The sequence below is a fragment of the Nilaparvata lugens genome, chromosome 4 (genome assembly GCF_014356525.2).
Source record: "Nilaparvata lugens isolate BPH chromosome 4, ASM1435652v1, whole genome shotgun sequence".
Lineage (NCBI taxonomy): Eukaryota > Metazoa > Arthropoda > Insecta > Hemiptera > Delphacidae > Nilaparvata > Nilaparvata lugens.
This window is the reverse complement of record NC_052507.1, coordinates 74,733,358-74,747,189: the sequence shown is the minus strand read 5'-3', so window position 1 is coordinate 74,747,189 and position 13,832 is coordinate 74,733,358. Positions and strand designations below refer to the sequence as shown.

Sequence of the window (13,832 nt, the reverse complement as noted above, 5' to 3'; positions counted from 1 at the left end):
AGAAACACCACGCTACCCATCCACCCAAAGCTGACAATTTCAAGTGAATCCCACTATAGCGGTCCTTGTCCTTATGTAATAAAAAAAATAACGTTTACTCGCATAACAATCTCGAGCGTCATGTAAAAGTCCATTCTATTTATTTCTAAAAGTCCAAAATTCCCTCACAAGTAGTGTAAGAATTTTCCTTTAGATCACTCTACTTGTGATTGATTTCTTAATAGATTGCAGTTTTTGTCTTAATTTCAGGAAAAATAAGTGGATAATTGGAAATAGGACATAATAAGTTGCCACATAAGCATAAAACACATTTATTTGGGTACCCATTATGTAACATCGTCTAGCTCATCCTTTAATCCGTTTTTCTTGACCTGAAAAAGATTGAACAAATGATTAGACACAACTTATTACTACGTAATCAGTAACCCTCACGATAACCAATCGAAATATAATTTGAATTATAGCTAATATTATTAGTGATAATATGAATTTTATTGCAGTGAAAAGCCAGTTACAAAATATATTTCATATATCTGCAATTATCAAATTCACATCTACCATAAGTGACACATGGTATTAAGATGAGTTCTTATGCTATCACTTGATTTTTGAATGAAAAATAAATGCTTAAAATCCAACATTCAATACTGTTTCAATACATCCAATGATGTTGATGTATGATGTTTCATCCAATTCAATACTGATTAAAAATCACATATAATTATTAAATCAAAAATATTTATAGGTATAAAGCACAATAAATGAGTATTATAAAATCTACGCTTCAAAACCCTTTTATATTAAAAATTCAATTTATTAACAAAAAATACACGATAAAATGAGTGATAAGTTTTTGTGGATGACAAATCTTTCCTCTCTCTACTACCACATTATGGATATTTCAATAATGAAAATATGTTTCAAATTGCAGAGGTGTGAAGGGGGTAAACTTATTTTAAGTGATAGATTTGAAAATATTGCAGCCTGTTTATTTGATGTTCTGGTTGAAGAATGATATAATGTTGAAGATTCATAATTTTCTACTGATGAATGTAGATAATCACATACATAGTACTTTTGAATGTCAAAAAATATAATAAGAAATAAAAAAATAACAATAACTCAATCCTCAATTCATCTTGAAGCACTACTTCATAACAAACAATAGATAATAATAGATAAAATGATAATAATACATGCGAATTGATTATTCTAGTTACCTCTTCGAACAATCCACTCAAGTCGGTTTTGCTATTGTCTTGAAACGCTTCAATAGAATAGACTTCAAGTTGTTTATCATGCCATCTGTGAGGCTTTTCACCAACTTTCATTTTTTCGGAACAGGAATTGATGGTTTGAACGCCATTTCTAGAGGATTGTAGTCATTGAAAATTTCTCTGCTTGACCTGCGAACACAAAAGCAACGTCAGTTTCTTCTCATTCTAAAAAAAACAAAACAGAAACATTGTTTGCTGCAGGTTGAAAGAGCACTTTATTCTAGTGCATTTCGATTGAATAATAATAATATTAATATATTATGAATTATTTATAATAACAATAAAGCATTAATAATAATAATAATAATAATAATAATAATAATAATAAGTGATATTTGTTAAAATGAAGAATAGAGAAAAAGCAGAGCTTAGTGGCCTGAAAGCAATTTCAACTCTGGAAAAGAGAGGATTTCAAATATTGATATAATATTTAGGCTAGTTCAATATTTACTACACATTTGACAAAAAAATGTACTCATAAAATTTGTTGTGAAATAATGATATCAGAATGACAAATAGGTGATATTGAATATAGAATATGTTTGATTAAGGGTGTGATCACATAGGATGCACAAATGTGCAAGTTCACGCGACACCATGCATGACCAAGCGTGCAGATGAGAAACAAAATCTGGAACGAACCATAGAAACACCTTGTAAAGCGCTTGTAGCTGGTTATACTGAACGCCACCAGGCAGCAAGTACACACGTTAAGTGTGAGCAGAGACAGGCAAGTCACAACATGTTTCTATAGCTCTTTCAAGATTTTGTTTCTCATCTGCACACCAATGTGATGTTGATCCAATGTGATCATACCCTAAAGACAGTTACGGACAATCCCACCTTGCCTTTTAAGCCTTGTTAGTAGAAAACCTACTATTTAAATCATTATTATTTTAGTTACAAACTTGAATATATTTAAGTTTTAGTGAAACCATCTAGTTTGTTAAATTATTATTGAACAAACGACCTTGTTCTAGTTAGATATTTTACTAAATACATATTTCTCCACCGTTGCAGTCACAAAATTAAATTAACATTACTGTCAAAAATAAATTAAAAATATATTGGTTATCAAGTAGATTTGAACGATCAAATTTGAATATAGTGAAGTGAAAAATACTTACAATTTACCAATCTCTGGTGCTAGAGTCCCCTCACCGGTTGTAGGCAAGTTTTTTATTAGATGGTCAGAAATTTTGCATACAACAGGGTGATAATGTCTCTGGAAAAAGAAGGAATAGCTTCAATTAAGAACTAAAATGGGTGATCTCGTTGATACGTTTAATCATAGAGAAAAAATTGCATAATCTTATTCTATATTTTCTCTATGGTTTAATCCTCAGTTATTACCAATTATAGTAAGAAAAACTTCAATGGAAAAATTGTAAAACATTTACATTCAATTTAAATAGAACCATTTGATTTTCATGTTATTTTCCAATTAGAAGAAAGCCATCAGCATAAGCACATGAAGAGTATGAGTGAATAAGTAAATTAAACAATTAACGTAAACCAAACTTCAGGGTTATAATTTGGGTTACCGTATGTGAATGATTGATTTTCTAGATATCTAGCACCATATACACAGCAGTATTATCTTTTTTCGTTAGGGCTGCTCTTGAATACAAATGAAAGATAAAAATCAACATGTCGTAAGTAAACAATTTTTAAAAAAAGGGTACTTGTATTTTTACTTTTTCTACATAACAGTATATATTTTACAGTATAATTTTTGCTAAAATATCATTATCTAGAATCAATAAGAAAATAAGTTCAGGTAGGCTAATTTAAATTATTGTCGTTTTATCAATTCTACTGAAAAATCTTTATCAAGAAGATTATAAGTTCAGATAATTTAAATGGTATTCGTTTCAATTGAACTTTTCCTCTATCCTATACTATTAAACTAGCAATTCTGTTTATATGTTTAGATGTTTTTATGTTATAGGTCTTCTAAGGAACGATCTACAGCTGGTATCAATCAACTACACTAACTTGAACTCCAAACCAATGTACCTAGAATACATTGTATTTTAGGTACCTTGCTCCAAACTGCCGTTTTAATACCAGTACACAATTTATCACAGGGTGACCTGTTTATTTTACAGCTGGTAACTTTAGATGCTAAATCATATTATCACATCTCTTTTCTGTATAGGGCTACTTGTAATAAAATAGAAAGAAAAATAAAAATCTCAGTACCCTTTTTGAATTATTTAATATTTAATCACAACATATATGTTTCGGACATTGATGCCATTTTCAAGAAAAAAATCTTGAAAATGGCATCAATGTCCGAAACATGTTGTTATTAGATAATTCTTAAAGGGTACTGAGATTTTTATTTTTCTTTCTATTTTATATCATATTATCACAATATGATCCTACTATACTATTAAACGAGCAATATCTGTTTAATGTATGTTTTTATGTTTATATATTTGTATGTGACCGAATCTCGAAAACGGCTCTAACGATTCTCACGAAACTTGGAACAATGTAGGTTTATGATATGAAGATTCGATTGCAGTAGGTCTCAACCCTGGGATAACTCGTTGAAGGACATTAAAAGGATAAATAAGTCCTTGGAAAAACAGCTGGAAATTTTGTCGTCTGTCGATACCGTAATGGAAGAGAGTGAACGAGTGCATGTGTGAGGGATCATCCAGCTGATCTCACGAGAAGAAAAATTCAGCAAGAAAAACTTTTTTTCGTTTATTTCTCTTTTTTTAGAGAAGATGTTTACTTCAGAAAGTCTAAAATAGTAACTAGATGCTTTTAGTGTAGAAGAGTACATAATCTATTAACAAATATTGTAGCAAACATAGTATATCATTCTAAATCGAATTCATAGTATATCTATTTGTAATAGATGATGTTGTGTTTGTTTTTTGAAGTGTGAATAAATTGTTATTTTGATGAGTCATAGTAGCTTAACCTAGATTTTGTTTTGGACTGTAGTATAAATTTGAAAAGGGATAGTTTTGAGCATAAGCCTGTTGTGCCTCCTCATATAACTGTAAAAATAATTGAACGTTTGAGAAAATGAATAAATAAATATAAACTATAAATTCAATCTTTGGTTACAAATTTTCTATGCTTTTACACTACAGAGCAAAGCTCGTTCCCTCGATATTTATTGTATAATCTTTTGTCACCTGGTCATATGGGACATGTATATAATAATAGATTTATCTCATATTGATCAGGATTTTGGAATTATAAATTAAAAATTCATTGAACAATCTTTCTGTCAATGACAAATGACTGTTCAATGAATTTTTAATTTATAACTCTAAAATCCTGATTAATATGAGATAAATATATTATGATATACATGTCCCATATGACCAGGTGACACTTTTCTTTAATTTTACTTTCAATTTGCAGATATCTTGGTTGATTGAGCAGCAAGGGCCTGAACGAGAGTGAATATTGCATTTACCCTCAGAGACGTCAGCTCAAAAAGACAAGAGCTGGCAGCATTGCAATGCTCAGGATCTTCTAGTTCAGGAAGGAAGGTGCCTTGTCCAATAGAAGCATCCGATTCTAGCAATATGTCGACTGCCTTATTCAACTGCAACAATTACAAAATTCAAATGAGTATTTACATCAAAGAGCATGAAAAATTGTACGATCAATGATAGGAATTGATATAATCTAAAAAACTGAATTCCAGCTTTTCAAAAATGATTTTTTTTACTGTTTTGTTTCTTTTAAATCCTGATTTGTGAGGTTTGGGTGCGTTTAAGACGAATCATTTACTGAACAATTTTTCTTCAAAATAAAATTCTCTACAATATTACGAGATTCAAAATACCGGACAAAAAAATTTGAAGAATGAGAGATCTTCCGCCATCATAATCTCGGTAATGAAACATTTTAGGAATAATGTTTACTAGAACATTTTCCTTTATTTTAATGTAAGGAAACACCTCACAAAGTTTGTTCGTCTATTTAAGAAAAACCCTATATATTTTTAGAAAAGTGAAAACACAACCTTATTGTTTGGGAAACTTTTTATTCATCAAAATTTGGGAGAAAAACCGTTTTGGGCTAAGCGTTCAGTCCTCTCCCGATCATCTTATTATATTCGAGCAGGTTTCGATGATTAAAGGGTTTTAATAAAGGTAGCAAATTAATCAATCAGGTGTTACCCGTGCTCCACAAGGATCTGTTGAAAGCTCGAATAGATTGAATTTAGTTTTATACAGGGACCGGCATATTAATCTGACGATTTTGTAGTAATTGATATGTTTGAACCACTGTCATTGAAAAGGCGGGAATGTTGTACATCGACAGGTCTATTCTTGCCATTTCAGTAACCAGTATACCGTGGTCAATTGAACATCAAGCGATTGTGATTGAAGCTTATTTTTAAAATAATGTCTCAGTTATTTTAACACAGCGTTTATGTCGCAGACATTTCAATAATTTAAATCGACACGCGCCTGTTCCCAGTAGGAATACGATCTTGTTGTGGGTAAAGAATTCCAGGAACACGTTGTCCTGTTTAAAAACGAAACCAACAGGACGAAAACGAACCGTAAGAACGCCTGAAAAACGCCCGAGTAGCTGTTCAGGTACTCGACTTAGCCGAGTAGCTGTTCAGGAAACTCCACGAGAACGTCGTGGATAATCCACTCGACAGCTGATTTATGATGAATAATTATGATGAACTATAGTCTGATTTTTATGGTAATATTGGCGTTCGAAGGAGACTCTTTTTCCTTTTGTATTAACCTTAAAATACAAAATTTCAAAAACCCTTTACGTCGACGTGAAATTCAAAAAAGAACATACCTGTCAAATTTCATGAAAATCTATTGCTGCGTTCCGCCGTAAATGCGGAACATATAAACATAAAGAGAAATGCAAAACCGTCGACTTGAATCTTAGACCTCACTTCACACGGTCAATAATTGATTGATGTGATGTTACCTGCAAAACCTGTTTGATGAGAGTGAGACAGGACAAGGATCCGTTGTGTTGTAGCTGCAGAGCAAGCGACCCAAGTCGCTTGGAGAAAGCCAGCAGTCGCTGACGGGTGATTCGCTTCCGGCGTTTCAACACAACTATTTCCAGGGCGTCCAAAACCAGTCTGATGTTTTCCGGTGCATGGCCTGCAATTATGAAATTCAAAGTACTGTACTTGAAAAAAGTTGACAATAATCAAAGAAATAACAAACACTACAAATTGCATCACTACTTCACAATTTGTATCGGCTACGTCAGAATACAAGATATAGAAAACTGGAGAAATTACTATTAGTTTAAATCAAATCTAAACTTTCAAAAGCCTTCTTCGATTCAAATTCAAGTCGATCTGAACATTATGTTAGATCTAACAAAATTTTGTTACATTATTCATTCAATAATTTTGCATTTCACAACTTCCAGAAAAGCACCACAGACTCAAGCACAAAAATGGTTCTAATTCTAATTTATAGCACAGTCATGGTATATTATATTATGGTATATATTACGATCATGGTATGCTGTTGAGGGATAAGTGACTGGCACCTAGTCAGTAAAATTGATAGGACGGCAGAGTTGCCAATTCTTTTTTCCACCTCCTTCTATAGGAGATAGCTGTGATTCAAGGAATCACAAGGAAAATTGAAGGAATTGCCCAAGTCATTTCGGTATATTTGATTGTTAATAATGATAGTTAATAATTTCTCTAGTTGAATGTCTGTAATAACTTGGTCTGGTTGAGGTCATTGATATAATGATACATGTTATAAATTATATTCAGCAAAATATACAGTATCTTTTCATCACGTGACAATAAATTTTCGTGATTAATATTGAATATTCTGGTAGTTCGTCACATTTCTTCATAGTCTTCAAACGATTTGGCAATGTTGTGGAGCAAAAAAATGATAACAGCTATCATTCTCTAAAGGTGCGTACAAACATATGCTCCGCGAACAGACGCATTTCACTTACAAATACAGATATAATGAGCAATATCGGGGGACCGAGCTTTGCTCTGGGGTGCAAAAGCATAGAAATTTGTAACGAAAAATTAAATTTATAGTTTATATTTATTTATTGATTTTTTCAGTCGTACAATTATTTTTACATTTATATGAGGAGGCACAACAGGCTTATGCCCAAAACTGTCCCTTTTCAAATTTATACTACAGTCCAAATCAAAATCTAGGTTAAGCTACTAACACTCATCAAAATAACAATTTATTCACACTTCAAAAAACAAACACATCATCAATATTACAAACAGATATACTATGAATTAGATTTAGAATGATATACTGAGTTTGCTACAATATTTGTTAATATACTATGTACTATTCTACTCTAACAGCATCTAGTTACTATTTTGGTATTTCTGAAATAAACATGATTTCTGAAAAAAAGAGAAATAAACAAAAAAAGTTTTTCTTGCTGGATTAGGCTATTCTTCTCGTGAGATCAGCTGAGGATTAACCCACACATGCACTCATTACAGTATCGACAGACGACAAAATTTCCAGCTGTTTTTCCAAGGACGTAAGTATCCTTTCAATGTCCTTCAGCGAGTTATCCCAGGGTTGAGACCTAGTGCAATCAAATTTTCATATCATAAACCTACTTTGTTCCAAATTTCGTGAGAATCGTTGGAGCCTTTTTCGAGATCCGGTCACATACAGATATATAAACATCTAAACAGAAATTGCTCGTTTAATAGTAATATCGGGGCACCGAGCTTCGCTCGTTATTTTTATTTATTGATAAACAGAACACAATTCTCTAAAATGATCGTGTTTATATTTCACGCTGGCTATATGTCATCTTTTGAATTTCGAGGATGCGATCATTTGATTTTTAAAAAATACTCACTCGCTCAATCGCTTTTATACTATCCACAGCTGTTTCAGCCAAGGATGAATTATCCTTTTAGTGTCGCTCAGCGAGTTTTCCCAAGGATGAGACCTAGTGCAATCGAATTTTTATATCATAAACCTACTATGTTCCAAATTTCGTGTAAATCGTTAGAGCCGTTTTCGAGATCCATTAAACATAAATAACCAGATATAAAAATATATACAGAAATTGCTCGCTCAATATAATAGGATAGGATAGCATCATAGAGAAACAATAGCGTAAGTAGATATCCCATGGTATAGGGAATTTATGTCGCAACTTTTACTGTTATCTCAAGCCGATTACTGTCGATTATTGTCATTTTTTACTGTTTTGTTGGGATGATAGTGTATGAACGGCACAATTTGAGAGACTACCAGCGTCACACAGCTGCATGGGAAAAAACTACGTGAACTATCGGCTTGGGATAACAGTAAAAGTTGCGACATAAACGCCCTATACCATGGGATATCTACTTATGCTATCGTTTCTCTATGATAGCATCAGCTGACGAAAAGTGAAATGCGCATGTTTCAAGCCAAGTTTGTTTGCACCTTAAGGATAGAGCAAACCAATGCTATCAGATGCTGATTTTATAAAGTGAATCTCACAATAGAAAATTATGATACAAGAAATGTTATTGGCTGATTTAGAGCAGAAAATACTGACCTGCATCAACAAGAAGCATATTTCTATATAGATGCGTGTAGAAGTTGGCCGGATCAATAGCTAATGATTCTCCAATGCCCGACAGAATGGTGAATACAGTCTGAATGCACAACAAGCGCTGTCGCAGTCCCAAGTTGCCTTCATCCATCAAACGACTCAGAACCAACACTAAATCTTGGTAGAATTCCAAATTTATAAGGTGTGCAAATCTGTAAGTTAAAGACATCATAGAGTTAGTTCATAATCAGTCTCATAACCTAAACACACGCCTAGTGCACTTGTGAACATCATCATCAGAAAAAATCTACAAGAGAAATGAAGTTTGCATCAATAACTTTATTATCATTACCCACTGTAATCACTCAACAAATTCAACACAAATTTGGAACGTAATTCATCAACTACTTTGTTCCTATTTCTTTTCAAATCAAATCAAATTTATTTCCATCTTCATACAACATACATGATTCAGTATAGTAAAGCTGCGTTTACACCGGAGTTAATAATAACACAAGTTTTTAACATTTTTGTTATCAACTGATGTTAATTACAAAAGTTAATAACATCATGTTGAGTTGCGTTTACACCGGAGTTGATAATATGAGTTTTTAATAAAAAGTTGTCAACTTGACTGAATCGACAAAAAATATCTTGAAAAAAGTTGATAACTCGTGTTTTCAACAGAAAATTCCTTGTTATTAACAAGATTTATGTTATCCATCGAGAGTCGGTAACTTTTGTTAATAACAGGTTACTATCTTCCCCGCGATCCCCTCGCACAGCATCCCTAGCCTACAATTACAGCTGTTCCCTAATAACTACAGCTGCAGACTAAACACGTGACAAAGTTATTAACTTTTGTTGATAACAAAACTAGCAGCCAAAAGAAAATGTTATTAACTTATGTTGGAAACTTTTGTTTTAAAGTCTGGTGTAAACGCATTATAATTTATTTGCATTAGATCAGATGAAGATCATGATTTGAATGATCACACACATGTTTCAATTCAAATTTGAAGACAATATTTTGCTTTTTATTCCGGCTGTTATATCATATGAATACTCTCGTGAAATGAAATTATATGTAAGTCAATTATATTGATAACAAGATCTTGTTAATAACAAGGAATTTTCTGTTAGAAACATAAGTTATTAACTTTTGTCAAGAGAAATTTTTGACGATTCAGTCAAGTTAATAACTTTTTGTTAATAACTCGTGTTATTAACTCCGGTGTAAACGCAGCTTAAGAATGAACTATTCTAATACACAGTATGAACCATATAATAATGAAAGTGGTATGAGAAAATGGTACAAACTAATAATATTTAATTTTATTTTTCATTTTTAAAGGAGGCACTGATTGCGAGATAAAAACTAAGGATACTCCTTGTACAATTTCTCTCGCAAATGAAGATAACATTTTAGAAGTCCAAAATAGGGTTCTGGGCCCTGTTTCATAAAACGTCACGTAATACAGAAGAATCACAAGGGCCAGGCCCCTGTTTCATAAAAACTTAGAAGTCCTGTAATACAGGAACAGCTGATTTTATCGGCTATATTGAGCATGTAATTGGAATGGTGATTCCCCTGTGTTATAGGACTTGTAACTTTTATGAAACAGGCCCCTGGGGCCTGTTTCATAAAAACTTAGAAGTCCTGTAATACAGGAACAGATGAATTTATCGGCTATATTGAGCATGCATTGGAATGGTGATTTCATGAAAGTTACAAGTCCTGTAATACAGGAGAATCACCATTCCAATGCATGCTCAATATAGCCGATAAAATCAGCTGTTCCTGTATTACAGGACTTGTAACTTTTATGAAACAGGCCCCTGATTTTACTTTTCTGAAATTTCAGTCTATATTAGTAATCAGCTGGTTATTAGAATAGGATATTACCTCGCCTACAAGGCACATTACCAAGGTACATTGGAAATTACCATAGCCACCTCTAATACAAGGCCCCGTCCTACGATATTGCAACGTCGCAGTTTGGGCCTAGAATCTAATACATGATTGGTGAAAAAGATCAGCTGGATTTTTTCAAATATTTTTCACCAATCATGTATTAGATTCTAGGCCTACACTGTGACGTTGCAAAATCGTAGGCCGAGGCCTTGTATTAGAGGTGGCTATGATATTACTAAAATATTACCTCGTATTTGCTCATGCAACAAGGCTCTGGATTTTATTGATCAGTATTTATTAATATTAATAGCCTAAGTATTTATTATAATTCAAAGTTTGCATGTCCAGACTGCAACTCCAGACTTTACTCTGTCCAGACTGCCATGAGCGCTGAAAGATTAAGCGGACCCTCGCTCCCCCATGCGCAGGCACACACACCCGGCCTATCTGCGCCATTGATATACTATGTATACTACGTAGTATACAGGTAGACAGACCGTCCCTTTACTCACACACACAAAAGGAGACTGCGCTTGTGTGTGTGTGCTTGTGAGTAGTAGGAGGGTCGGCCTAATCCTTCAGAGCTCATGCCAATTTGGACAGAGTATAAGTTAATAGTGGAAAAGAATGGATTAAAAGCACAGCAATTGATTCTTCAATTGTTTTTAGAATCACTGTCAACTCAAGGACTTGAAATAATTATCATTACATGTTGAATCCGGATAACAACCAACATTTTTGTAATCAACTGATAATCAAATGAAAAAATCTGGCGTGGCGCACTCACACAACTTTCCTTGCCGTTATGAAAATTCATCACCTGACGCTAGTGTTCCCGCGCATCTCAAGTCTACTATGCAAAGATCTAAGCCAGCTGGTGACAGGACTATAACGCTGGAGACACACGAGGTCTGCTATCTCTTCATAGTGAATGATTTAATAGAATCAACAGTTGCCAACAGTTTGTAATTGAAATAATAACATTTTCTCGAATTTCGAGCTTATTTTCAATTTTAGGTGAAAATGTTACAGAACATTAATTGTAGAGATTTTCATGCTCAATCTTTTCCATTTGGAATTTTTTGTTTAAATTGTATCTGAAGCCTGATAACTGGAAATCTAAAATCAAACTTTACCTAGTTGAGGCGGAGCTGCTGAAATTTCTACAGATATGGGACTTGTGGCAGTTGATAAAGCTTAACAATGACAATTTTAGGTAATAAATTTGATCAAAATCGTTGTAGCCATTTTCCAGAAAATCGCGAAAAACCCTGTTTTTGACAACATTTTCGCCATTTTAGCCGCCATCTTGAATTGCATTTGATCGAAATTGTTCGTGTCGGATCCTTATAGGGGAAGGACCTTAAGTTCCAAATCTCAAGTCATTCCGTTAATTGGGAGATGAGATATCGTGTACACAGACGTACATACACTCATACACACACACCACACACACACACATATACAGACCAATACCCAAAAACCACTTTTTTGGACTCAGGGGACCTTGAAACGTATAGAAATTTACAAATTGGGGTACCTTAATTTTTTTCCGAAAGCAATACTTTCCTTACCTATGGTAATAGGGCAAGGAAAGTAAAAGACAAAAATATTTCTTTTAGAATATAATAAATTATAGCCTACTGTAGACTATTCATTCTTTTGTAAATTTGTTCATATATAGAGCTATTTTTCTTTCTAGATTTGATGCGTTTTTACAATCATCTATCAAAGAATTGCGTTAGAGTTTACTCACTTTGCGATGCCCTCCAGAGTTGAACAGAGCAATTTGGACGTCGGATCATTTTTGAGTATACGAAAGTATACAGTGAATACAACTTTTATTACCTCCGTGAGAGTTTTATGCTTTGTCTGCTTATTTTCTTCAGCTTTTGTTTCCAATAGTTCCTTTTCTAACTGTTCCAATCTTTTGCTGGCCTGTACAGTAAAGAATAATATTACAGTTTCAATAAAATATGACTTGTGTTTTATCCAATGTATGAATGACTAAATAACATGTACACTGCTGATAGCTCACAATACACTTCATACTTTTAATAATTTGAAAACCCATAATATTACAGTTTCAATAAAATATGATGTGTGTTTTATCCAATGTATGAATGAATAAATAACATGTAGACTGCATGATAACTCACAATTACACTTCATATTTTAATAATTGAAACACCAATATATTACAGTTTCAATAAAATATGATTTGTGTTTTATCCAATGTATGAATGGATAATAACATGTAGACTGCATGATAGCTCACAATTACACTTCATACTTTTAATAATTTGAAAAACCAATATATTACAGTTTCAATAAAATGATGTGTGTTTTATCCAATGTATGAATGATAAATAACATGTAGACGCATGATAACCACAATTACACTTCATACTTTTAATAATTTGAAACACCAATAATATTACAGTTTCAATAAAATATGATTTGTGTTTTATCCAATGTATGAATGAATAAATAACATGTAGACTGCATGATAACTCACAATTACACTTCATACTTTTAATAATTTGAAACACCAATAATATTACAGTTTCAATAAAATATGATTTGTTTTATCCAATGTATGAATGAGTAAATAACATGTAGACTGCATGATAACTCACAATTACACTTCATACTTTTAATAATTTGAAACACCAATAATATAACAGTTTCAATAAAATATGATTTGTGTTTTATCCAATGTATGAATGAATAAATAACATGTACACTGCATGATAGCTCACAATTACACTTCATACTTTTAATAATTTGAAACACCAATAATATTACAGTTTCAATAAAATATGATTTGTGTTTTATCCAATGTATGAATGAATAAATAACATGTACACTGCATGATAACTCACATTACACTTCATACTTTTAATAATTTGAAACACCAATCATAGCAATTATTATTTGATAGAGACATTGAGAATTTGAAATAAAGTTTATTTCAATATCCTTCAACTACAGAGAGGTCCACAGTATAATGACAGTATTTGATTTATTGGTGTTTCACCCTTGTCGACAAAGCAATAACGCTATCATTTTCTACCTCGTTTTTTAACAAAAATTATCAG

General features: G+C 32.6%; 1 protein-coding gene across 1 annotated transcript in view; it reads right to left on the bottom strand.

Moving 5' to 3' along the window:
- Positions 1-295: 295 nt before the first annotated feature.
- LOC111054791 (nucleolar complex protein 3 homolog) overlaps positions 296-13,832 on the bottom strand; it is a 68,547-nt gene continuing 55,010 nt past the window's right edge. Inside the window, exons 20-26 of the mRNA XM_039427100.1 lie at positions 12,488-12,669; positions 8,820-9,028; positions 6,222-6,403; positions 4,726-4,857; positions 2,405-2,502; positions 1,221-1,406; positions 296-371 (exon numbers count right to left, since the gene is read on the bottom strand). Of these exons, the coding sequence (XP_039283034.1) occupies positions 1,328-1,406; positions 2,405-2,502; positions 4,726-4,857; positions 6,222-6,403; positions 8,820-9,028; positions 12,488-12,669 (882 nt within the window). The 3' untranslated portion in view covers positions 296-371; positions 1,221-1,327. The remainder of the gene's footprint in view (positions 372-1,220; positions 1,407-2,404; positions 2,503-4,725; positions 4,858-6,221; positions 6,404-8,819; positions 9,029-12,487; positions 12,670-13,832) is intronic.